This window comes from Pseudonaja textilis, chromosome 1 (genome assembly GCF_049901715.1).
Source record: "Pseudonaja textilis isolate UNSWEBS1 chromosome 1, rPseTex1.2, whole genome shotgun sequence".
Lineage (NCBI taxonomy): Eukaryota > Metazoa > Chordata > Lepidosauria > Squamata > Elapidae > Pseudonaja > Pseudonaja textilis.
The window spans coordinates 47,436,284-47,462,511 of record NC_141990.1 but is presented as its reverse complement, the minus strand read 5'-3'; the positions used below and the strand labels follow the sequence as shown (position 1 = coordinate 47,462,511).

The 26,228-nt window shown below is 40.2% G+C and overlaps 1 protein-coding gene across 2 annotated transcripts in view; it reads left to right on the top strand.

Moving 5' to 3' along the window:
* The window catches only part of PTPN14 (protein tyrosine phosphatase non-receptor type 14), a 135,129-nt gene that overhangs the window by 37,378 nt on the left and 71,523 nt on the right, over window positions 1-26,228 (top strand). For both annotated transcript variants that reach the window (XM_087933363.1, XM_026695759.2), the window contains exons 2-3: window positions 12,023-12,347; window positions 19,998-20,167. In XM_087933363.1, the coding sequence (XP_087789489.1) occupies window positions 12,174-12,347; window positions 19,998-20,167 (344 nt within the window). In that variant the 5' untranslated portion in view covers window positions 12,023-12,173. The remainder of the gene's footprint in view (window positions 1-12,022; window positions 12,348-19,997; window positions 20,168-26,228) is intronic.

Genomic DNA, 26,228 nt, shown 5'->3' with positions numbered 1-26,228 from the left:
ACAAGTTATTTGAAGTAATGCAATCAAGGCCTGAATTGAAAACTCATCAAATGATTCAGAATGAAGAAGAAAAACTAGAGCATTTTCTCAGCTCATCCAAGAAGATTACACCAACTGATTATAAATAACAATATAACACAGTCATCAAAATGATTCAGTAGACAGCTGTAAAATTATGTAATGAAAAACTGATGGGAGCATAGAATTGAAAAAATAGTTGCAAATGAGCAGGTTAATATGTTACGGGATTTCCAGATACAGGACTGATAAAGTCTTATGCACCAGATTTAAGTCTGTTTGAAAATAAGAGAGTATGAATAATTGAAGTGGCAATACCAAGGATACTAGAAGACAAAAATTGGAAAAGATCACGGAGTAATCAACAACTAAAAATCAGATTTGAAAGATCATGGTATAAACCAGCTGTGGTGGTCCCAATGGTTGTTGGCATATTTGAGCACCATACTTAAAAATTGTTAGAAAACGTGTGCGTCAACAAAAATTTTATCTGTCAATTGCAAAAGGCCACACAACTTAGATCTGCACATATACTAGCCAATGCATTAAGACAAGGGTCCCCAAACTTGGCAACTTTAAGACTTGTGGACTTCAACTCCCAGAATTCTCCAGCCAGCTATGGAGTTGAAGTCCACAAGTCTTAAAGTTGCCAAGTTTGGAGACCTCTGCATTAAGACATCATAGGTTCTTGGGAAGAATTTGATGCGTATGAAGGCCAACACCAACTAATATGGCATAAGTGATGCCACATTGTTGTATATATAATAATAATTTGTGGTAAAAGAAAAAAAAGATGGGTACAATTCCAAAACATCTGGAGCACCACTTGAACACCAAAGGCCTTGACACCAGTCAGTTGCAAAAGACAGCTTTATTTGGAACTGCTTAATCTTGTGATGATACGTTTAACACCATCAAACAATAACTGCCTATCTTGGGTCCTTGGAAGAGACTTGATAAATGGATAAAATGCCAAATCCAGTCTAACATCTAGCTGACTGACCCACCTTAATAAAACATCTGCTTATCTCAGGTCCTTGGGAAGGATTCTATTGATGGATAAAATGCCAAATCCATCCTAAACATCTGGCTAACTGCACAACCCATCATAATACCCACTTATTTTTCCTGTTCTGAATGATGCCACAAGATGACAGGTAGTCCTCAACTTGCCACCACAATTTGAACCAAAATTTTAGATGCTAAGCAATGGGTTAAGTGAATTATCACATGGACCTTGTTTTACAACCAATTTTTACAACAGTTGTTTAGTAAATCTCATGATCATTAAGCAAATTATACAGCCATAAATCACTTTTTGCAGGCCAGGGTAACTGAATGATTGTTAAATAAATGGCTATATATTGAGGATTAATTGTACTCAGATTTGTTACTTGGGCTCAGATCCTGTACTGTGTTGCATTTCAAAGACCTAACCCAGGCTTGGAAAACTGTTAAACCAATTCACTCTCAAAAAAAAAAAAGCCTTATGAGGAAAAAAATCTAAAGGGACATTAAATGAAACATCCATTTTGTTGTCTTCTGTGTACTGGGATTGAAATAACAGTAATCCAGTATTATAAACAGTCTTATCTGAATTCTTATTACAAAGCTTTTAAGAATTAAAAGCTGAATATCAGTAAATCAGTTTTTGTCACCATTTTATAGTAGACATCATATATATCGATTTTCCTATTTTTCAATTAGAAAAAGGGACAACATTTAAGCAAGGAGACAAATTTTATTTCTAAACATCTTCCTTTTCTGTGCTCTCAAATTAAAACCACTTGATGGCTGTGTGTGCCTTTTTAAATCCCTATATTTGGCTCTAAAATAGCTAGCGCTCTTTCTACTTACATATTACCAATAAAACACAACATATGGTAGTTCTTAGCAAGGAAAATAAAAATGAAAAGTGCAGTTATTAATTCCTTCCCAAATAAAAGAACTAAAAAAGATGTGGATTTCTTCTCCCTTACAGAGGAAGTTGGAACAGAGTGTGCACATCACACTTGTTAACAAGTTAAATGAAACAAGGATAATCCTCCCTCAAAACTGGGAATGTTGAACTATACATCAAGCATATTTATTCTGGACCTCTTGTTTGATTGAATACTTCAAAGTAGCCTTGTGATGAGGAAGCTTTTCAGGAAATACCATACTTGGATATCATCAGTTTCCATCCTGGGTAAAAAAGGCTGTAATTTAGTCGTCTGTTTTCAAGCACCAGTAAGGATTCAAGAGCTAAGGCATTTGTAAAAGAAAGATTTAATAAAGATCCTGGCCTTTTTTTCTTTTAGAGTACTCTTTAGAGCAAAATATAATTGTAGATGTTCCAATAAATTGTTAAACTTGAAGTGCGTGCATATGTCAAAATACATAGTTTGTAAACACTATGATGTATTTTTCAGCTAAGAAACCCTGCAGAAGGAAGCTACAGAATAGCAAAAAAGTATATCATTTAATTTTCTCAATGTGGGTGTGGGGACTTGTTAAAACTCTGCATATGATGTGTGGATTGTATTCATTTATAGAAAAGCATAGGAAATCTCTTACATATTTTGGTGCATGTGTTGAATGATCGAATTGATTAAAAAAAATAAAAGAAAATGAAAAAAGGCAGAATCTTCCATTTCTAATTAACATGAAACCCCTATGTGGTAAATACATTTTAATTAACTGACAAAACTAAAATAGTTTTCTTGTTTCTAAGTAGTTTTTGGAAAAGTTGGCTTCCTTTTCAAAACCTGTTTTTGTACTCAGAGCAATAGTAGATACTGCAGGAGGTAAATAGGTAAATCTTTCCAGACGAAACCTGTCTTTGGTATTTGGCATTCTTTAATGTCCTCTTCTAAAAGTGCAGGCTTGTACCTCATCAAGCAAGTTGGGCTAATTATCCCCTTATCCATGCCCAGCCCAGAATTGCATAGTTCTGATAGGTGTGCTGTAGTTCTATAATATATGGAATGCTGGATGAATTCCAGAAGCTGTTAGTGAAATCTTCCAACTATAAGAGAAGAGGCATTTAATGTAAAAGCTGAGTTTAATTTACCCATAAGGAAGCTGATACTTGTTATCAGAGGATAGTCTTAAGTCTAGCTTGTAACTGAACAATGGAAACAGGGCATTCAAAGGTCCTTATGAAAACTACAATCCTCCTGCAGGAAAATTGTGTTAACTTTACTGAAATGCACTCTGAGATGGTGATTAGAATACAAGTGAAGTTGTCATTGGGACAGTCACTATTTCTTAGGTTAAATCACAAATTTATTGAAAGAAACCAGAGACCTAAAATTTAGCAGTTTGTTGCTGAAGTTTATTGCTACAAGTCCTAGTGGCTTGTAGCAGTAAATTACATTAAAAGCTGTAGGGGCTCAGGGGTTGGAATGCAGTATTCCGGGCTATATCTGCCCACTGCCAAGAGTTTGATCCTGACCGGCTCAAGGTTGACTCAGCCTTGCATCCTTCCGAGGTCTGTAAAATAAGGACTCAGATTGTTGGGGGCAGCAGGCTGATTCTGTTAACCACTTAGAGAGGGCTATAAGGTATTGTGAAGTGGTATATAAGTCTAACTGTTATTATGTGTATGATTGTCTCAGGCCTTGGCCTTCCCTCTTCTTTTCTGATAAGATTTAAAAGTGTTTGCTTTTAGTTATGAATTAATCAACTAACTTCCTTAATACTTCATAGCTCTGGTTAATTCATAGTCTAGATCAAGAGTGAACAATTGGTTTATATTGAGGAAATGCCAGCTGATCTGGCATACTACATGGTATCAGAAGTAATGTGTACCTGATACTATTTTATTGTGCCATGTTAAGATTTGTCCTCTGACTTCAGCCGTCTCTCCACAGAGAAATCTATTTTGCCTAGGCTTTTCCAGATATCTATCTTATCTAAGATGTGCTGGATGATTAGGTCACTCATGAATATTTGTTTCAATCATCAGTCAAAGAACTTAACAAGTCACCAACATTACCTGCGGCATATTATCACAAATGCTATGATATGTATTTGGGGAACAGTTCAGCTGGGATTGTAGAGAATTCAAAGAATTAAACTGAGTTATGATCTTAGCTTCTGAGCATGTTAAGAGTTTTGCTATACCTGAAACTAGGAAGAGAATCATCCAGGTAAAATTTCTTGAAAATTTGCCTCTAAGAATTCATAGCAGCGTATTACTAACTTAGAACCATGATGGTGAACCTATGGCACATGTGGCACGCAGAGCCCTTTTTCTGGGCACACAAGTCATCATCACAGCTCAGCTCTGCTGTGTGTGCTTCCTGCCAGCCATCTGGTCTTCGAATCTCTGCAGAGCATGCACAGAGGGCGGGGCACCCATGTGGGAATCACACATGCATGGGCAGGTTGCACGCATAGGAGTCCCGCATGCATGGGCAGGAGGGGGTCATCCGTGGGAGGGGCAGGGCTCAAGTGTGAGAGTCATGCACATATGTGGGGAGGGCAAGGGTGCCTGCATTTATGGGGACAGGGCTCATGCATGAGGCACATGCACACATTGCATTTTTGGGATGCGCGTGTGTGCGCGTGCTTTAGCTACTTGGTACCAAAAAGGTTAGCCATCAGTGAACTAGAAATTTTCATAGTCAACAGATACAGCATTCCATCCAAATTTTGGACAGTTCCTCACCATAGTAAAATTCAGACTAGTAAAATATTTTATAGGCTAAAAGATAGCAGTTATCAAGAGATGAAAGCAACCCTTTCCTGTTTGGTTTCTCTGTTGAATATGCAGAACATACAACATTCTTGTAAGAGATAGAATGATCTGTGCCTTGACCACCAATGTGGAATCTACCCATCTTCTTTCAGTGCTAGCTAGGGCATTAATGAAGAATTGTGTATGTTGTAGCGTCATTTCTGGAAAAATAAATGCTACCAACTCTGATCAAAATAGTTCTATGACAATGACTCTACAGTCAAAAAACCTGAATCCAATATTAGGAAAAAAATAGAGGAATCAAGTAGCTTGCTTGGGGTGGGGGTAGGGGAACAAAGTGCCTTATTTTTGTTTGAGCTAGCAAAGGAAAGTCTGAGTATTCTATCCCTCTTCTGGAAGCCCACTCACAAACTATCGTGAATGCTCTAAGCCAACCAAGCATATTGTTAAGAAAGAAGATTATGTAAGCCTACACAAGGAGGGGCTGTTCACTTTCATGCAGTGCGACACGGTAAAGAGAAAACATGTATTGGATTCTGCAACGAAGAATTCCATTCTTATAAACACAGCTTTTAATAATTTTTCTTATGCCATTTTTAATATTCCCTACTTCATTGTGAACAGATGTTTGAAGCTTTGGGGCAAAGCTGTTTGAAAGAGAATGGTATTCTGTTCGTTTGTTTCTTTTTTAAAAAAAACTTTTACACTTTATGCTCTATTTATGCATGTGAATGCAAAAATAATAATTTATGCATAGAAATTTTTTAATTTATTTCAATTTATTTATATTGTTTAATTTTTGTTTGCCTCCTGTGCAGGCCCGTGCGATCCCCCATGTGCACACTGCACGCCTCTGCGCATTTGTGCATGACCCCCCATACCGCACACCTCTGCACATCCTCACGTGACCCCCGTGCACGCTCGCCCCCCTGTGCATACACATGCATCTCCCACATGTACCTCTCCCCACACGCAGGGTCGACAGATACCCGACAATAATTTAGTATCGGCTGGCTGTTAGGGCTCCAACAAATCCACCCTCAATCAAATCAAACGTCTCTAGCCTCATCTCAAAGAAAAGTAAATTGATGTATTAGGAGTGGCCATGTTGGCGTAAGTGGTTGCAGCCGATACTAAATTACATCATGTCTTCCCCCCACCCCTTGGATGTGACTTCTCTAATGGAACACATCCATCTCCAAGAGTCATCCATCATGCTCTCCAATAACCTTCTTATGCTCCGACAACTTTGGGCTTCCCAGGGTGATTATCTAGGCGTTTCAAGAATGCCTTGTTTTCCCTCACTTCCTTTTTTCTGGCAGCTAAAAAGACCAAAGGAGCATCTTTTTAGTTGACAACTGGTCGGGGCGCGCGTACATGCACAGTGGATCAGCTCCAGGTGACGGCTCACATGCCGGCAGAAATGTCTCTTCGTGCCACTCCTGGCACGTGTGCCATAGGTTCGCCATCAAGGATATAGTGGATGACCTTGGGTGGTAAGGGGAAGAGATGTTGCCTAGGAAAAGATCAGACGAGTGACAGGAACACCTAATGGTTTAACAGTCGAAGAAAGAAACTTACCCTGTTTCTCCAACAATATGGCCTTCCCCAATAGGAAGTCCCAGCATGTTTTACAGGCATGAAATGAAATTAAGCCCCTCCCCCCAAATTAAGGCCTATAGTAAAACATGCGAAATGGGGGGGATGGTGGGGGGGCTTGCCGTTAGGAAGTACTTTTGTTGCATACCTGGATATGGTGCTGCCTGTGTTGACCCCGATACGAAGTGCCCCACCAATGCCGAGGTCAACATCCAAGCCATCGCCGCCCGCCCGCCCAAAGATGCAAGGGGGGCAGAATTAAGTCACCCCCCGAAAAGACAGCCTAGCCATTTTTTCGCGGCTCAAAAAAAAAAATAAGACCTGGCCTTATTATATGAGAAACACAGTACGAAGGACCCAACCTTAAAAGTGGCAATAGGAAATTTGTATCTTCAGACTTGCAAAATTAATGTTAATGTAGCCTTTCAATAAAGTAGAATTAGCTAATCTAGTCATATTTCCTGTCTGGCTTACCCAGAAAGACAAAACTTCTCAAGCTGGTTTTATATGTTTTTCAGTTGGAAATGTGCTGTTTCCAAGAATTATAGATATATTCCAATATAATTTTTATCGAATCCTGTCCTTTTTGAAGATATGTGAGTTCAAGAGTTTTCCTGACTTTGGAATAAACCAAGCCAGATATGGAGTTTGATTGGTGAATCAAAGGGCCTTATGAATATGAGTTCCCCATCAGAAATTGTAATCTTGCTTTCAACTCCATTTCTGGCATCCTGAGTCTTGTGTTGTCTCAGAAAAAAGCTAATAAATATAATAATTATTATGCAATAGAACCTACTGACCTTGCATGATTAAAAAAAAAAACACCTTAAGGTTAGTCATACTTGGTTGACACTTGTATGGGCGAGCACTAGATTATATAAAGGCTGCAGATTCAACTAGGAAAAAACCTCCATCCTCCATCAACAACTCATTATTTCACTCACTATTTTTACCCCCCAAAATTGTCTATATTATTGCCAAAAAATTTGCTCAACTTGAGAGAAACATTATCTTTGTATATAATTAGAGAGTAGTTTGAATATTTATTCTCATAAATATGGATCTAGGGAAAGAGTCTAATTATGGTATTTATAAATGTATAGAATATTTATACATTATTTACATAATTTATTCAATCTTATGGGAAAAAGGAGAATAACCAGGTCTTTAATAGGTTCTTGAATGTATGGAGTGTGTGTATGGGGGAAATTATTCGAATCTTGAGGATAGGAACAGATATCATTCCAGAGGGCCTCCTAGTCTAGGAATAGTTTCAAGTGATACAACTAAGTGTATCTGTGCAAAGATCTTTTTGGTTACAACTGCCACCTGCTCTTTGAACCAGAATTGTGATTCAAAAATGACCTCCAAGTTGTGCATCAGTCCCACACAGAGCAGTGCAATCCTAATGTATCTTGATTCCTTCTCTTTCTCGAGTCACAATATATGCATTTTGATAATATTATTTATGATGGTTTGATTTAGACACCACTACATCTGTGTGGCTCCTGGAATAGAAACAAATAACAGTATACAATCCTATTTTTTTTTAAAAAATCAACAATATGGCAAATCTGGCCAACAGCAAATAACGTATACCCTTTAAGGCAGGGGTCCCCAACCACCGGGCCGCGGACCGGTACCGGTCCGTGGATCATTTGGTACCGGGCCGCAAAGAAAAATAAAATAAAAATGGCGGCTTTCTTCGCTTTCGGTGAATGCTGCTGGGATCAGGAATCAAGGACACAAATGAAAGAAGGGGAGGAAGGAAGCAACCAAAGCCTGTCCTGCTCTCCGGCTCAGTGGCTTCGGTTTCCTCCCGCCTCGTTCCTCTCTCAGTCGCTCTCTCGCTCCTCCACCAGCCCAAGAAGAAACTGCTTCAAAGAAGCCAGCAGGGTGGCTTTTCCTGTCGGCGCAGCTCCTCCAAAGCGCCGTTCACCCCCCACCCGCCGCCGCAGTTCAATCCAGTGCTCCGTTCTGCCTGCCTGCCTGCCTGCCTTCGTTTCTGGTTGTTTCGGAGCAGCTTCGGCTGAGTAAAAGAGGCGAATAGTTATTATTCTCAGCCAAAGCTACTCCAAAACAACCAGAAACGAAGGCAGGCAGGCAGGCAGGCAGAACGGAGCACTGGATTGAACCGTGGGCGGCGGGGTGGGGGTGAACGGGCGCTTTGGAGGAGCTGCGCCGACAGGAAAAGCCACCCTGCTGGCTTCTTTGAAGCAGTTTCTTCCTGGGCTGGTGGAGGAGCGAGAGAGGGATTGAGAGAGGAACGAGGCAGACACCTGAGGGATGAGGCTGAGGGAGGCAGGGCTGAGAGGCGGGGCTTCTCAGCCATCCTGCAGGGACTTCTCCTGAGCCTCCCTGAACTTGGTGGTTTGCTGGCAGACGTTTTATTACCCGACTAGGTAACAACATCAGATGTTATCTAGTCAGGTAATGAAACATCTGCAAGCAAACCACCAAACTTGGACTCCTCCCCCTCCCCCCCTCCTTGAAAAAGTGTCTCTTTCTCCCCCACCCCCCGCCGGTCCTTGAAAAAGTGTTTCTACGTGAAACTGGTCCCTGGTACAAAAAAGGTTGGGGACCACTGCTTTAAGGGACTCCTTGCTTAAAGCCTGAGGAAAAAAAACAGGTCTTTAAGGCTCTCAAGTATGGCACCAGGTTGGGAGCCACCTAGTTCTCTTTATCCCAGAGGTCAGTGACAGACTAGACATGCTTCTGCAATCTGATAATGACACTATTAGACTGAAGGAAACAGGAATTTACCAACCCTGTTGGATCATCGTGATTTGGTTGATACCACAAGAGATAGGCGGTCCTTCAAATAATTAGGCTATATGTCATGTAAGGCTTTTATAGATCATAACTAGCCCCTTGAATTATCTGAATAACTCCATAATTTGTCTGCACAATTTTTATATTCAAGTTTTTTCAGTTGTTGTCTTCTTGTTTCTGCAAGCCTTGAAGTACCATATAAAAGAATATGTATTTTTATTCTGAAGTTAAATGACTCTAAGGGAGTGCCTGTTCTGATGAAAGGAAATCTATTTAAGTAAAACAATAAGGAAAATAACATTGCCAAGTAGTTTTGATGTTCAATTTGTAAAAAAAAAAAAAAAAAAACTGAAGACACAACCCAATCCTGCCCTTAATAATCTTTGTCTAGTTTCCTTTCTTCCTACTTTTTCATTTCTAAAAACAGAATGGATTGGGTTTCTTACAATAGCTTTATCCAAGCGGATGCCTTTATGGAATTAAATTCCAGACTTTGTTTCTTGATTGGCTAGTTGTTATTAGGATTCTATCTAACTGTGGGGGGCGGGGAGGGAGAGTTGTTGTAAAAAAACGTTCTACACCTTTAACTTTTTTTTCCTGATAGTAGGGCTTTGACATTAGAAGAACAAGGCAAAGGGGGAAGCATGATGAAGAAGGAACTGAAAACTTGTTCATATTTGAATTGAATGTTTGTAGGGTTCAAACTGAGAAAAGAATGGGCAGTGCTCATGGTTCTGTCCTTCCATTCCATATAATCAGGTGGAGATCTGAAGAGGAGCTAAATTTCTAATATTGAATATTTGTACAGTCCTCCATGTAGAACTTGGGATATTTTTTATTAGGATCCTTGGTCACAAAAAAAGAACATAGTCTCATTCAAACTAATGTTAGTGCATGTCCCTGCTGTCTGTTTTGGTTCTGCAACCCAACAGGACTGACACAGACTTCAGAGGATAGTTAGGACTGCAGAAAAAACCATTACTACCAACCCGCCTTCAATCGAGGACCTGTATACTGCATGAGTCAAAAAGAAGGGCTGTGAAAATACTTACAAACCCCTCACATCCTGGACATAAACTGTTTCAACTCCTACCCTCAAAACTACGCTATAGAGCACTGCACACCAGAACAACTAGACAGAAGGACAGGTTTTTTCGCAAATGCCATTACTCTGCTAAACAAATAATTCCCTCAACACTGTTCAACTGTTCAAAATCTGCACTGCTATTACTGTTAATCTTCTATCACTCCTTATCACCCATCCCCTCCCACTTGTGTCTGTATGACTGTAACTTTGTCGCTTGTATCCTTACGATTTATATTGACTGTTTCTAGTATGATTTGATTGCTTATTGTACCCTATGATTATCATTAAGTGTTGTACTTTATGATTCTTGACTCTTGACAAATGTATCTTTTCTTTTATTTATACAGAGAGTATTTGCACTGGCAAATTCCTTGTGTGTCCAATCACACTTGGCCAATAAAGAATTCTATCCTATAAAGAATTCTATTCAGACCCCCATGTAAATGTATGTGAGACTTCATTCTCCACCCAGTTGGATCTCTCCCTCTAAACAAAATTAGGTTCCTCTCTGCTGTAGTGCCAACAGTGATTTACTGTGATAACAATTTAGAACACTAATTTCTTTCTCATAAGTTGAAAAACAACAGCTCTGGCAATAAAAGAGGGAAAATGTATCGGTCTTATCTTCTTAGCTGCTGGTCTAATGCTAGGGCATTAGAAATATTGGAAGCTTTGATAGCAGTATATTTCAACTGGAGGGACAAGAGTACCAACTACCCTTGGGAACCTAAACATGGCTTATTGTAGTAATGGAGGGTGGGTACAAACATTTTGGATTAGACCTACTGGTTAGCTTTACTAGTCTTAGAATTGTTTTTAATTTTGTTTAGTTTTTGAGGGTGCAGATTTTAAACAAAAATAACTTTCCATACTTTTGTTTCCTACCAGTGAAATTACTTAGAAGGTATTATTTGGACTAGGAAACTTACAAGAGCAGCTTCTTCTTGTCTTCCTCATAATTTACCTAAAGAACAACATTAATTTCAATAAGCAAATGAGATTGCTTGGAGCTGACCTTTGGTAACTCTGTGTTATTTGATTGATGGGTTGATTTAAAAAGACTTACATAGCTACATATATTGTAACAACAGTCCTGAACAGCACATAAAGCAGTCCAAATATGAACCACTCCCAAATAATCATTTTTTTAAAAAAAATGTATAAAATGTCTATTAAAACTCACAGCACTCTAAGGTAGCATTCCCTTACATCTACATACCATTTTAGTTGATTCCAGATTCATCCTATACCCCAATGATTGTGTTATAACTCTAATTATTTTAAGAAATTGATTTATCATAATTTCTGTTTGATAAAACAGTTTGGCTTTCCATAACTCAATGTTCCCAAGGAGACCTGGGAAATGTGTTACAGTTAATTCCTGCTTTTATCAGCATTAATAATAATTTAAAGTTATTATAGACGTGCACCTGGGCTAATTATGGTTAAGGCTACTTTTATTATCATGTTTTCTAACTTTACAATGCACTGTCTTGAGTTAACTTCCAGTAAAAAAGGCCACAGAGCATTCAATCTGGTTGTGAAAATATATTGCATCCCCAAGATGCAATTGATACAAACAGTCTGCTGGTCTTTCTCATCCTATTTTCAATTTCTGTCTTTCTGCCTTAGTGGTCTGCTACTTTTCTCTAGTCCAGAAGTGAAGAAGGAAATCATTAGTAATAGACAGGGAGTTCAAAGAGAACATGTTCTTGTACTGTGTTTCTTCAAAGAAAACTTGTGGGTTTGGCCAATGGTCTGAACTATCTTTGAGAGGCAACAGCTGTTACTGCCCCAAGGGAAAAATCCTTTCCCAGCCAACTCCATGACAATTAACTACACATTGCATTGTTGTTTTTCAGGATATTGCTGTGGTATCCACCTTTGGCATGGGCAACCTTTTGCAAACCTGGAGGAGAATTTCTGAAAATAGGGGAACAGCGTTCAAATCTTCCCTACTAAGAAGATCTAAGGTGTGAGAAGGAGAGGGATAACTGCTTTAGCTTAGCAGTCATGCCTTTTGGGCTGAAATTACGAAGGACTCGACGCTATAATGTCCGGAGCAAGAACTGTTTCATGACCCGGATTCAACTGTTGGAAAACAATGTGATTGAGTGCACATTGTCTGTGGAGAGCACTGGGCAAGAATGCTTGGAGGCTGTGGCTCAGAGGCTGGAATTACCAGAGGTGAGAGTAACCCAGGAAAAGACCATCTGTAACTTGCTGCTTGGTATATTTTTGGCTTTGGCTGTTTGTCATTTGGAATCTGTTTATTAGAATCATGTTATTCTTGGAATTGGTCCGATCTTATCACTAAATGGAACTTTGGCAAATGTATCTTGCTTACCCAAACATCAGGGCAGTCTATTACCTACAGTTTGGATTGTGATTCAGTGTTATTTCCTGTCAGGATGAAACTCTTAATATGCAAAGAAACATCTTTTTTTTTGTCTATAAGCAAAAGGCTGCTTTACATTTGGAGTGGATAACAACACAACCACATTCACACATGACACCAGGCCACTTTTGTTAATGGGGTTTGCTGTACATATGAAATATATGTTAGTTTTGCTGAAAGAAGTATCTTAAAATCAATTTTTCTTCTGTTTGATTAAACAGTCCATGACATGTAAGGCTGATTCTAGCAGTATGATTTAGTGCACGGTGTCAAACTCAAGGCCTGTGGGCCGGATCTGGCCCACAGGGTCCTTTGATCTGGCCCACACTACCTCCCTGGAAACAATGAAGAACCAGCCCACTGTGCCTGTGCCAGTGAAAACGGAACTCTGTTTTCTCTGGCAGACAGTTGCAGGAGGCCGTCTCAGCCGAAAACTGAGCTTGGAAGCCCATTTTTGCTGGCAGAACGCTTGGGCCACCACAGGTGCTCCCCCAACACAAGTGATGTCAAGCTGGCCACACCAACCTCGGCTCTCCAAGGTCAAACACAATTCTGACATGGCTCTTAATGAAATCGAGTTTGACACCTCTGGTCTAGTTTTGAAAGTCAGCTAATTCTCACTGAAGTATACTGGAATTTCAACATGAATCTCAATTCAATGCTATTACAAGTCTTGATTTTATTGCCACAAGAATCTAAAGCATAATAACTCTTTCCTCTTAAGGCAGGGCTGTCAAACTCCCAGCCTGTGGGCCAGATGTGTTATGCTGTGGCCACACCCACGCCCGTTTTAGCAAAGGAGAAAAAAGTCCCGATATGTCATGTGATGCCGCCATGACGTGAGTTTGACGCCCCTGTCTTAAGGGAAGAATGGTGCTGCTTTACTTCAGCCATAGACCTGTAAATCATCGTTTGAAATTTAGTGACAAACTGATGGAGTGGTACAATTTCCCACCTATTTTTTCTTTAAAAAGTATACATGAATGTTATAAATGACTTTATTTAAAAAATGAACAGAAAAGAAGAGGAAAACAGCATGAAAATCCTAGTCCTGCTCTCTGATAATGTTATAATGTCAGTACTTTCCACCCACCCTGCAGCCCTCAGATATCTATTTTTATTTTAAGCAAGAGGTAGCATCTGTAGGGGCAACCCTACCTCAAAGTGTGCTTTATCCTTCTGGAGTTCCATAGAAGTTGCAGAGGTGGTCAGGACAGGACAAGGATGGTCTGCACCTTTATTTGAATTGTGTATATTGTATTTATTAAAAAAATATTTTGTAACAGCTGCATCCAACTTTCCAAGACAATGAGGAAAATAATCAGCTATTGCTATTGTAAAATATTAAAATACCATAACAGTATAATGCTTCCAGTATAATTAGTACGTATTTTCCGGAGTATATGACACCCCAAAAGTGGGTGGATATGCCTGTGCATCTTATACAACGAATGTTGCCGAAGCCTCGGCCACCCGTCGGCTTCTGCCTCCAGCAATTTGCCTCCTTGCAGCAAACAGCCTGTTTCAGCTTCAGCACAACCTGATTAGCACAAGCAGCTGATTGTCAGTTGGATCGGCCTCCCAACGACCAGCTGTTTCAGGATGCAGGGATTGCCATTGCCTATTGCTGCTTCTGCGTGCCCCATTTTTGGCCTCTGCATTCCATTTTTTGCCTCAGTGCATCCCTGTTTGGCCTCCATACATCCCATTTTCTGCCTGTTCTGACCCCGGCCATTCAGAATGGGACGAAAATGGGATGGCTAGAGGCTGAAAGTGGGTCATGTGGAGGTGGCAATAGGCTATGGCAGTCCCTGCAGCCTGAAACAGCTGATCGTTGGGAGGCCGATCCAACCGAGACTCATCTGCTTGTGCTAATCAGGCTGTACTGAAGCTGAAACAGGCTATTGGCTGTTTGCTGCAAGGAGGCAAATTGCTGGGAGGCAGATCTTTTTTTCTTGTTTTCCTCCCCAAAAGCTAGGTGCATCTTATACTCCAAAAAATATGGTAAATGTTAATGTGTTTTCCAAAAGAAAATGCTTAAGAAAATAACAAATGATTATGTAGGTGCCAAGTGCATCTTTTTAGGGAATGTAGTGCATTTATCAAAAAGAATACTAATGCCAAAATACTTTCCTTCATCTTTTGATAGAGTTTGGTCTTATAGTTCTTATAGTACCACAAGATGCTTTGGCATGGTGAAATAGACACCTTCAACTTTCTGAATCCCAATTATTTAAGGCTTATAGTTCTAACCTGAATTAGAAAATACGCAATACAGGAAGTATAGAGTTGACATGAATAAGGCTGCTTTTACCAGTTAATTCTGTAGTGGTTTTCTTCAGTGTTTTTGACCTCCAATAGCCTATATTAGTACTACCAGACGGGTGTGAGAAATTGATTTTCATGGCTAGGAACAGTTACAAAGAATGAATGAATGAAAACTTACTTTAAAAATAGCTTTGGGGCATTGAGATAATCTGAGGTTCTAGTGCCCAGGCTGTATTTAGCAATGTCTTCAGGTTATAATCTTGCTATTTGAATGAATGTTCACCCTTAATAAATGAAACACAAAATTGCTGGACAAAGGATGATTAGCCTCATGCAGTCTGCCTCTTTTCAAAATCCCCTTTCATTTTATTGCCCCTAATCCAACTCACAATTGAATCCAAGCAGAGGTTCATTGTTCAGTCTCACCCACTGAATGACAAAGAAAAGAGCAACATACAGATTTATCTCACTCCAAAATTTGAATGTTCAGGTACGTATTGAGAAGACAAAGATCACACAAAGGCAATTGCTGTAGACACCAGCAAATACTGTTCCCACCTCAAGCCACTCATCGAAAACCTAGCTCTGCAGGTGGGAATGGCACTGTGCTTCATTCCAGAGTTGGGCCAAAAGATTTTAATGGTATGAAACAGCTAAGAATACAATAGGATGTTTTTATCTTGTGTTTTATGCAGAGAGGACAGGCTGATGACAAGTTGCTTTGGAGGCTGTACATCAGAGGTCTCCAAACTTGGCAACTTTAAGACTTGTGGACTTCAACTCCCAAAATTCTCCAGCCAGTAGCTGGAGTTTGCCAAGTTTGGGGACCCCTGCTGTACACCAGGGCTGCAATACTAAAGAAGTTTCTTCTTTGCTGGACAATAACCCTGCATGACGCCCTGTTCTTTTTACAGATAATGCCAAAGTATAAGACTTCAGTTATTTAAATCATTTCATTAGGAAGATAATGGAAATAAATGCTCTTATGGGACAACTAAGACAAGGAGGGCCTTTTCTTTCTCTGTCTTTCACTCTGTCTTTCACTTTGTCTTGTTGGGAGTGTAGATGGACATTTGATTGCTGCCTAGACTGCTTTTGGAAGGGTAGGGTTTTGCCGTCCTTTAAGATCAAGTCATGGACTTCTTGCTAATCCCATTAATAGTTGGTCAACATTGTTTGTTACGTATAATTCTGGTTTTTGTTTCTTAAAAATGAGCAAGGCCAAAGGAAAAATCAGAATTTTATATAATAAGCTAGGAATGATGACTAAAAGCATGATAAAATAGCTGGCATGCAGCTCATGGAACTCATCTCTATGCTCTTGCAGTTGCAGTCTGATAATTCACTTATCCAGTTAAGATATGGGTTAATATTGAATGAACTACATAGCATTCCTGCATTCCATTCGATTGCAGGCCAAACTCTCTGCCACAACTTAGTGTAGTCATCACAAAAATGTTTGAAGGTGCACAATGAGTAGCTTTCTTTACAATCACCATCGCTTGCAAGGCACCATGAATTTATACTGATTCAATTTTTCTTGGAATGCTGGACAAGCTTTAAATGATACATTTTGCTTTTGTTAGTTTGCTTCTGGAATCTCTTCTGATGACTTGTGTTACTACATTGTAGTACTTTCTTTTTTTAAAAAAAGCTATCAAAACCTACCGTTTAAAAGCTGTTCTGAATTACTCTGCAACTCTAGCTTTCTTCCAACTGATCTAAGTTTTAACCACATGTCATTTTGGATAATTGGCAGCCTTTTATCATAACTGATACAGGAAACTTGGATTCTGGTTGATAGTTGTAATAACATTTATTGCTATGCTTGTTTTCACACACACACCCCAAAAATAATTTTGGAACCATATTTTTAATGAGATTCTGCTATTTGATGTTGAGAAGGCAATGCAACTTCAAAAGATTTAAATTTAAAAACATCTAAGAATATTTAGAATATATCAGATTTCCGTTATGTTTCATATCTGGCAAAAATTATTAGTTCCATCAATTATTTTATGATGAATTTTTCTTTATATCCTAAACTGAGTCCTTTTCAGCTAAGGTATTGAAATTTTAATGATTTTTTAAGAGTCCTCAAAATCCTGATTTTCTTTAGCCTTTTTTAGTTAAGACTAGTTACTCTGATTAATTGAACTTTTTAATGTATATTGTAAATAGTTTTATCTGATTTATGTTGCTGGCCTATTTAGTTTTGTTGTTGTAAAGATACAGTTTTAGTTTCTTACTTTATTAAGAGAAATTTCCTAGGGACTATTTGCTCTAAAAGAGTAAATAATCATGGAAGCCAGTAAGCAATTAGTGTTAATGTGATACCAGCACATTACAAATAACAAATAAAAATCATGCTCTAAAAGTACAGGAACATATTTTTAAACTCCTTGATCCTTTTGTAAGCAGTACTTTTTCCTCCTTGCTTAGGGCTTTAAATATTTCAGTTGCTGTTCCTACATGCCACTTAAGGCTAAATTGTTGTCTGATACTAAATAAAGCTGTTGTCAAGCCCAAAATTGACATAAGTGTAGCCATTTTAGTTTATCTTAGTATATAGTCTTTTTCTTATTTTCTCTGTGGCAGTCATGGGGGGAAGGGTTTTGGGCTTGACACATTCCTAAGCGGGGAGGAGTGGAGATAAAGAGAGTGTTATGGCTAGGTGATCTTCTTTCCCGGAAACGAGTTGTCTGGAAAGGAGTTGTCCGTGCTTGGGCCCCTGGAGGTGGAGATTTATGACATCAAGCAACATTGAATTACTTCTGTTGGAGAATGTGACTTTTGTGGGATGTTTCTAGCTTCTAATATTGTGGGGTAATTCCGGGTTGGGTCAGATCTGGAATTACCATGGACTTTGCCAATTTGATGCTTTCCTAAATAAAATAAATCTTTTTGAAGATGGACTTTGTTCTTTTAAAATGGATTTCATCACTTGGAAATCTGACAGCTGTATTAATTGAGAAAAGACTCAACTTCTAACTCCAATCCTGAATCTAGTTTTGCATCCTGCTAATTTTGCTGATCAGATTTTTACACACTATTATTGTTATTGGTAAGACCTAAAAGCAGTGGTGGGATTCAAATAATTTAACAACCGGTTCTATATGCTACTGACTGGCTGGGTAAGCGTGGCCAGGTGGGCATGTGACTGAGTAGAGATGGCCAATTCAATGTCACTCATCACACCAGCCCCTCCTCCTGGCCACTCCCCCTTTCCTCAGGCTTTGGGCCTATACGCAGTACTTCCAGAAATGAAAGGGTTAACCAACTGTCAGTTTCCTGATGCAAATCCCCCCCCCCCAAAAAAAAAAAGAATGAGGAGAGACCAGTAAAGCATTCTGCTCCCATCACCAAGGAAAGTAAGACATTGGAGGCTGAGCTTATTAAAAAGCAATATATTGTATCATAACAGCCAACTTTTTACACCTGAGCTGGCAGAGGCAATAAATTCCATTGACTCCTCAGAAGCAATTTACAATTAAAGCCCATTTGCACCCCAGAAATAATAAATAAATAGCACAAGGAGAAGGATTGACAATACTTATGTGCAGGCAATTCTGAAAGAGAGACTAAGCTAAAGCTGGATTAATTCATTCCTTCCTTCCCTCCTTTCTTCTTCCCTCCTTCCTTCTCATTTCTTCATTCATTCATTTTTGGGCCATTTCCAGGCTGTTTTGGGGAGCATTTGGGGACTGTTTTTCACTCATTTTCAGGGCATTTTGGGCCATTTTCCACCTGGAAAATGGCCTGAAAACCCCCCCAAAACCATCTGAAAAAAATGACTTGAAAAAGATCGTTTTGGAGGTGGTTTTTGGCCCATTTTTCAGGCCATTTTTTGCTCGAAAAACAGCTCAAAAAATCTGGCAGAGGTGGGGCCAGCCAGTGATGGGATTAGCCAGTTTGCCGAAATGGTCAGAATTTTAACAACTAGTTCGGCTGAATCCCACCTCTACCAAAAAGCCACATTAAGCCAGAAAGTGGCAATGTGAAAAAAGGCAACGTGAAGATAGGTATGTTGAATATGTTAGCTACCTTGAGTTTTTTTAATAAAAATAAAGTCAGAATACAGATAAAATAAATAAATAAACAAAGTAAGCATGACCTCCAGATACCAGAGTACCTCTGAGTTCCGTGTGTGTGTGTGTGTGTGAGAGAGAGAGAGAGAGAGAGAGAGAGAGAATAGTCATTTATTGTTGGAAGATTTCAGTAATTAAGGATGGAGAGTGGAGCTGGCAAATATTGTTTACCTGTTTCTGAGCAGTAAACAATGGCTGTCCCAAGGTTACAGCTACAGGTCTTCCCCATTATTTGCTTTCTGAACCTTTTAATTGGCAATGCCAAGGATTGAAGCTGGCCATTCCATTCCATTTTTGAAGATTGGCATTTAAATGTCTATTTGGGAGCTGAAGTATTTACATAAATGTTTATTTAAATATACAAAACTATGGTTTGAATATCTTTGGGGTACTTGGATGATACCGTATTTCAAAATGTCAAACTGTCTTAGTTCTTTATGGTCTTACATGCTGCCCCGTCTTCAACTAACAGGAAAAGGTTCCCTATCCCAAGTGAGGCAGGTGGTTTGGAGGTACCTGTACCTTCAAAGGGATTACGTGATCTTCCCTGGGTCTGATTAAAGTTGGCAGAAATTAAGTTTAGAGTGGCTTCTGGATTAGGAGATTTCAGATGCATCTCTTACATAATTCCTATATAACATAATTCCTGTAATTACAATAATTCCTATATTCACATATATATTCTTCTATAATGATATTTTTCCATGGCTGCTACATATTTATTGAATGTGTATTATATTGCAAGTGTTTTTAATTGTTTTATAGTTGTTCATAACCCAGAGTCACTTGCTTGAGATGGGTAGATATAGAGATTGAATAAATAAATCAAAAAAATAAATAAAGTAATTTTGAAGAGCTTATTTTATGATCCCAGATGTATTGAATTGGTTGCAAAGGTCAGATGCCTTGTAAAAAATCATCACTGAAGTACCCCAGAATGACCTGTGAATTCATTCTCCAATTTGCATAGCAACAGTTAGAAAGTATATAAGGGAAAAGGAAAAAAAAGAGAAACGTTTATTGTTTGTATATGTGACCAAATAATAACTTTTTTGTTTGTTTTTAAACCTTTTCTCTCTCTAGACACACTATTTTGGCCTTTGGTTTCACAACAAGAGCCAGCAAGTGCGATGGGTGGAACTGGAGAAACCTTTGAAAAAGCAGCTGGACAAGTTTGCCAGCGAATCTTTGCTTTTCTTTGGGGTCATGTTTTATGTGCCCAGCGTTGCCCTCCTGCAGCACGAAGTCACAAGGTATCCGTTACAAAGACACTTCACTTTTCTTCGCTGCCACAAATATTTTCTTGTTGAAGTGATGTCTCCCAGAGCAGGGGTCTCCAACCTTGGCAACTTTAAAACTTGTGGACTTCAACTCCCAGAGTTCCACAAGTCTTAAAGTTGCCAAGGTTGGAGTCCCCTGTTCCGGAGGTCATGTGTTGCAATTCAGAATTTTGCCTTAATCTATCTTAATAATAATAATAATCGAATATCTTGTTTGTTACAGATTTTTCCTGTTTTTGTTAACTTTTAAACATAGGATAGCACTTAATAGTCTACTTAATATCTTATTAGATTCCTGCCTAATCTGGATTTGCAGATTCTTTTCAAACTGAGGTTTGAAAATCATGGTTTGTAGCAAGCCAACATTTCATAGTACACGGAAGTACAGATCTTATTGTGGTATTCCAGTGTGGCTGAAGACTCCATGTTTCTATCTGGTAGAAATTATGGTCATCCTCATTGATGTTGTACTATTGTATGCCATCCTGAACAGACACACAAGATTGAACTATATGTTATTTATAAATAATGTTCTTATTTCCTTGGAATCAATATAACAGATTTAAATTGTATAATTAAGAAAGGTCCAAGTATAAGTCATGTAGGTGAATGCCTTTATATTTATGAATATAAATTAACAGAATAATTTAAGAGTTATGTGGAAATGCTTGGGTTCTGCTTATATTTCCCTATAAATGCCTTGTTTTTCTGTCTTTATAGTAGGACACAGTGCATAGTTCCTCTCTTCCCTATCTCTATATGATTTCTAAATGAATAATTTTGCAAATGAATTATTTCATGTATTTTCTGTTCTCTTCATAGAAATCTGTTTTCTTCAGTGGAATCACCACTGAACATTGCAATTGCAAGGAAACCCTGAAAATATAGTAGCAGTTTCCTTATCCTTGGATTCTAGTACTGATAGCAGCATAAAGCACTCAGTAATGGTGTCAAGCTCACATCCTGTCTCTGGCAAGGAAGCAACTGCCTGATTCTGTTTTCCCTGTCAGGAAACCTGTCCTTGCATGTTCTTGTTATTATCTCAGATTTGTGTTGTAGCATGCCAGCCACTCTGCTTTGGAGAGTGTATTGCATCATATGTGTCTGCTCTTGCTAGGGTTAGGGTAAGAATGCTGTGACTTGTATGTCATTATTGCACTTAAGGCAACTTCTGGTGGAACCCTTCTAATTTAAACTGTCTTGTGGTGAGAGACAGGACTTGACTTATTACTGTTACTTGCAATTTTATACAGGATTCTAATATGACTCTGGAGGAATCCGTAATCTATTCTGGTCCAGAGCACAATAGAATGGGCTTGTGCAAAGTATCATGTGCCCTAATACTTCATGCAGGTTCTTCAGAGTCTTGTGATGAGTTGTTGGCAGTGCTTTTTTTTGGATATACTGGTGCAATAACAATTGTATTGATAACTCATTGCAATTCTATACAATTTAGGAAGGCCTTGTCTGAAAACATCTTCATTAAGAACATTTAGATAAAAAGTCATTTTATCTTCTGGATGAAAGTGTTAGGTGAAGTCATTGGTAGATTTGGATTGCAGAGAATGCTGACACGCTTGATCTCTTGTTTTTATCTGATTTTGGAACAAGAATAAAAATATTAAACTGCAGGGCTGTGCACTTTTCAGTGATTCTGAGGAAGTGCTTTGGACCTAGCCCAAGCTTAGCACCTCTGCTATTATTAAAACATCTAGTCCTTTTCAGTCTTCTGTGCAAACATGAAAATAATCTTTTTTTTAAGCTTATGCCTGAAATTATTTTTCACTTTCTCACTGACAACTATGACAGACTGTGTAGAGCAAAGGACATTGAAACGTAATCCTGGCAAGATGAAAATGCCTCTAGTAAATGGGTGAGATGACTTGGCTTTAGATGTATCACCTCTGTTGGATGGAGTTTCATATTTAAAATAGTGGATGTCTGATGTGAGGTAGCATTACTGCTGGACTTTGAGGAAATTGAGAAATGGTGAGGTGCACTTTCCTCCAGTGTTCCAGTCATTCATTCTCTAGTTATCTGGTTGGAGGATCTTCATGTGCTTTACAGGGGCCATCCCTGAAAGGCAGTTGATATAAAATACAATATTTCACATCCTTCCACGTAAATGCCTCTGTTCTGTATCCTTTCCATTCAATCAGGTACTGAAATCGCCCTTTCAACCACTGAGAGTCTCGAATACTGGCGATCTTGTACTCCAACGAACTGTCTCCATCACATGGTGCTGGCAGGGAAGGGTCAGGTTGGCAGAGCGGACAGGCTGGCCGTTTGAGAACCAGAAGGGAGCAATGGAACACTGGATAGACCCATAGCGAACGAGGCAATTTCAGACAGTAGGCCACTGGGTTGATCACTGCCTCTATAGGGAACGGGCCAAGATACTGATGGTCAAGCTTCCTCTCTGGCTGGTCGAATGGAAGATGCCGAGTAGACACCCACACCCGATCCCCCACAGCCAATGGCGGCGTTGCTGTCTGAGAGCGGTTCACAACTCGCTTATAAACTGCCTTAGGCTTCCAGCATTGCATGCAAGACATTACATAAGACTGCACATTGTGTTGTAATCGGGGCCACCAGAAAATCTGAGAGAAAAGGTGTAATGTCTTGAACAGGCCAAAATGCCCTGCTACAGGATTGTTGTGACACTGTGACAAGATAAGCCCCCGAAGTGGCCCTGCCAGGACATAGTTTGTTGCAGTAGCGCAAGAGTTCCTCAAACGACCACGGTGAGTTGGGTCCCACTTCTTGCCTCCGCTGATCAGCCCAAGCATTATGCTGCTGCGCCTCCCAAATCTGCGCCTGTGAATCCACTGGCTCCTGCACAGCGGAGAACGATTCTATGGGCCGTCCCATCTGGAGCGGAAGTTGATGCTCTGGATGCAGGTACTCAGGCTTTTCCACTACAAACAGATGGTGTGGATCTGCGTGCCTCAAAGCCTGCTGCTCACTAAACCCATCTGTAAAATCCGAAGGCATAGACACCTGGGGTGAAGTCATTACCATCCCTGCACAGATGTCAAGGGTGTGATCAATGCACTGCAGACTCAGGAATGTGATCATATTCTGGGACCAATAGATTTGGGGTTCTTGAGTCCGAAGCCATGCCAAACCTAAAACCACAGGGAGATGCAATCCAGAAGTGACGTAAAACTGAATCACCTCCTCATGCACATTGATAGTAAGATGCAAGGGCTTGGTGGCAGCCTTGATAGGCCCAGACAAAAGCACCCAGACATCAATGGTTTCAACCTGCAGAAAAGGGTCTACAGAGCACTGGGGAATTGCATACTTTTCTGCGAAGGCCACGTCCATGAAGTCCATGGTGGCGCCGGAATCCACCAGAGCATGCACTGGAATCCTCTGGGAACTATTGGCCAGGAACACTTGAGTTGCCAGGATCAAATGCCGAGGGGGGCTGGAATCCACTTCTGAGGGACATGATTCAAATCCTGTGTGCGCCCGATCCAAGGATTTCCGGGTTTGGGGAGCAGGTACAGGAACCAAACAAGTTTGCTGGGTCCGAGGAGCAGGACTTGGGACCGACACCCCTTGTTGCTTCTTGGGGCATGAAGCAGCCCAATGTCCATATTTCCCACAGTAAAGACACAACCCCTTGACACGCCGTCTATTGCGCTTCATCACCGATGAGCAGGATCTGGCAGCGCCTAGATCCATGGGCTCCTCCTGTGGGAACGAGGTTTCATACACAACAGGGGCCATAGGAGGTGCTCGGGAAGCACGACAACAGTTCCGCCTCTGCAGACGGGCATCAATCCTCAGGCACAGGCGAATCAATTCAGTGAGAGTTGCAGGACAGGCCACTCGCGCCAGCTCATCCTGCAACTCATTCACCAGCCCGTCTTGGAACATGTCCATAAGTGCTGCCTCATTCCAAGCCGAATCCTGGCTAATCAGCCAAAACTCACTGACGTACTCCTGTAAAGATTGCTGTCTCTGCTGCAAGTCTTTCACATGACGAGCAGCAGTCTGGGTCTTAATAGGGTCCTCATACATTACCCTCAGATATTCACAAAGTCATTCAGCAGAGCACTATCTTGCACCAGCAAGGGTGTGGCCCAGCATGCTGCAGAGTCAGAGAGCAGGCTAATTACAAAACCCACCTTATCCCGGTCAGTGGAGAAGTCCTCTGCTCTCAAGCTAATGAATAGCTGGCACTGTCCCAAAACAGCTGGAAACATATCTTGGTTGCCGTCAAACTTGTCCGGCAAAGCAACTGGGCATCTTCTTTGATGAGGGGGAGGAGGAGGTGGAGCAGTAAGAGCCTGAAGCTGGCCTACCTGCCGAGCTAACATAGCCAGCTGTTGTTGTAGCAAAGCATTCTCAGCTTGCAGCTGATCCATCTCTTAAGAAAAATAAATTTTGTTTTAGCAAAAATCAAACTGTTCTGACCCAGCCGGTTCCCCTAGAGCAAACACAGATAAACTCAGTAACTCAAACTTTCATGGCTTTAATCTATAAATAAACCTCTTTGTAGATAACAGATGGCTTGCAGCCAATTAGTCCAATTAGAAAAACCTTGACAGAAGTCTTCAAGTAAACCAGAGTCTTTAATCACAACACTGAGTCCTTCGTTTTTTTGCCTTTTGCAAAGGCAAAAACCATTTGAAACCAGGCTTATATTCCCTGGAGGGAGGGGCCATTAATTAGCATTCTTACTCCCAAGTCGCCTGTGCTGCTCTTCCATGAATCATCCTGCTCTTACTTGCACCTAGCACAGGCTCCTCAGGAACATCCTCCTCATTGCTGCTGGCTAACCACAACACCCTGCATTCCACAATAAGAATATCATTTCACCTTTTAAACGTTTAGTAAGAGCTGTGGTGGCACAGTGATTAGAATGCAGTACTGCAGGCTACCTCACTTCTGACTCCAGAAGTTCGATTCTGAGTGGCTCAAGGTTGATTCATCCTTCTGAGGTCAGTAAAATGAGGACCCATATTGTTTTGGGCTATACACTGACTCTGTAAACTGCTTAGACTGGGCTGTAAAGCAGTATATTAGTCTAAGTGCTATTGCTATTACTAGTGTCATGATCTAGGGTCATGATCTGGAGACCCTTTGCTTCTTCAGAACTACAACAACTTGCCATCATTGTGGAAAGCATGACTTCTGTGTATCAACAATTGTACAGGAGAGTACCGGTCTGAAGCTGAAATGCAATAGCATTGTATGGTGCTCCCAAATATTCAAATACATTTGTAAGAAAATGGATAAAAATAATAATTTCATATCATTCAGATTTACTGTGCCTGGGACTCTGATTGAGGATTACAGTCTGAAGTGCTTGTGGTACCATCTGATGGTATGAGCTGGGGTGACTTTGAGCCAGTGACTCCTGAAAAAATAGGGTTTCTGTGCTCTCAGTTCAGCCACTTGTTTACTGAATTTGGGGCCTTCCTGGGTTATGAAAGTGGCCAGGGAAGTGACCCTCCATTGTGTTCATGCTATTGTGGCAGCTTCTTTGATGGGCTGGTGCCCCAGCCTTGAAAGACACCATAGTGCACTCCCTCCTCAAGAGTCCATCCTTCAACTCAACAATGAAGGATGTTCATTCAATAACTTTTGACTAGTCTCCTGACTCCCCTTTTGGGAAGGTTGTTGAGAAAGTGGTCTATGAGCAGCTGAGGAGAACCCTGGAGGAAATGGAATATCTAAGGAATATGAAATATCTAAATGAAATACCTAAGTCAGGTTTCAGACTGGGATTTAGTACTGAGACAACTCTGATTATAGTTTTAGATGACCTGTGGCAGAGCTGGGAAGGTAGTGGGACATCCATTCTTCTGTTTCTTAATGTCTCATTGACTTTCTATATTATCAAAAAGGCAAGCCAGCTATGTGGGTTGGGGATTGGGAGCCCTGTTTTACAATGGTTCTCTTCCTTTCTCTGGACCTAGATCCAGTTGATTGGTTTAGGTAGGATGCTAAAAGGTTATGTTCTGCCTCCCCTCCTTCATTTCATTTACATGAAGCCACTGGGCAAGGTCATCTTCCA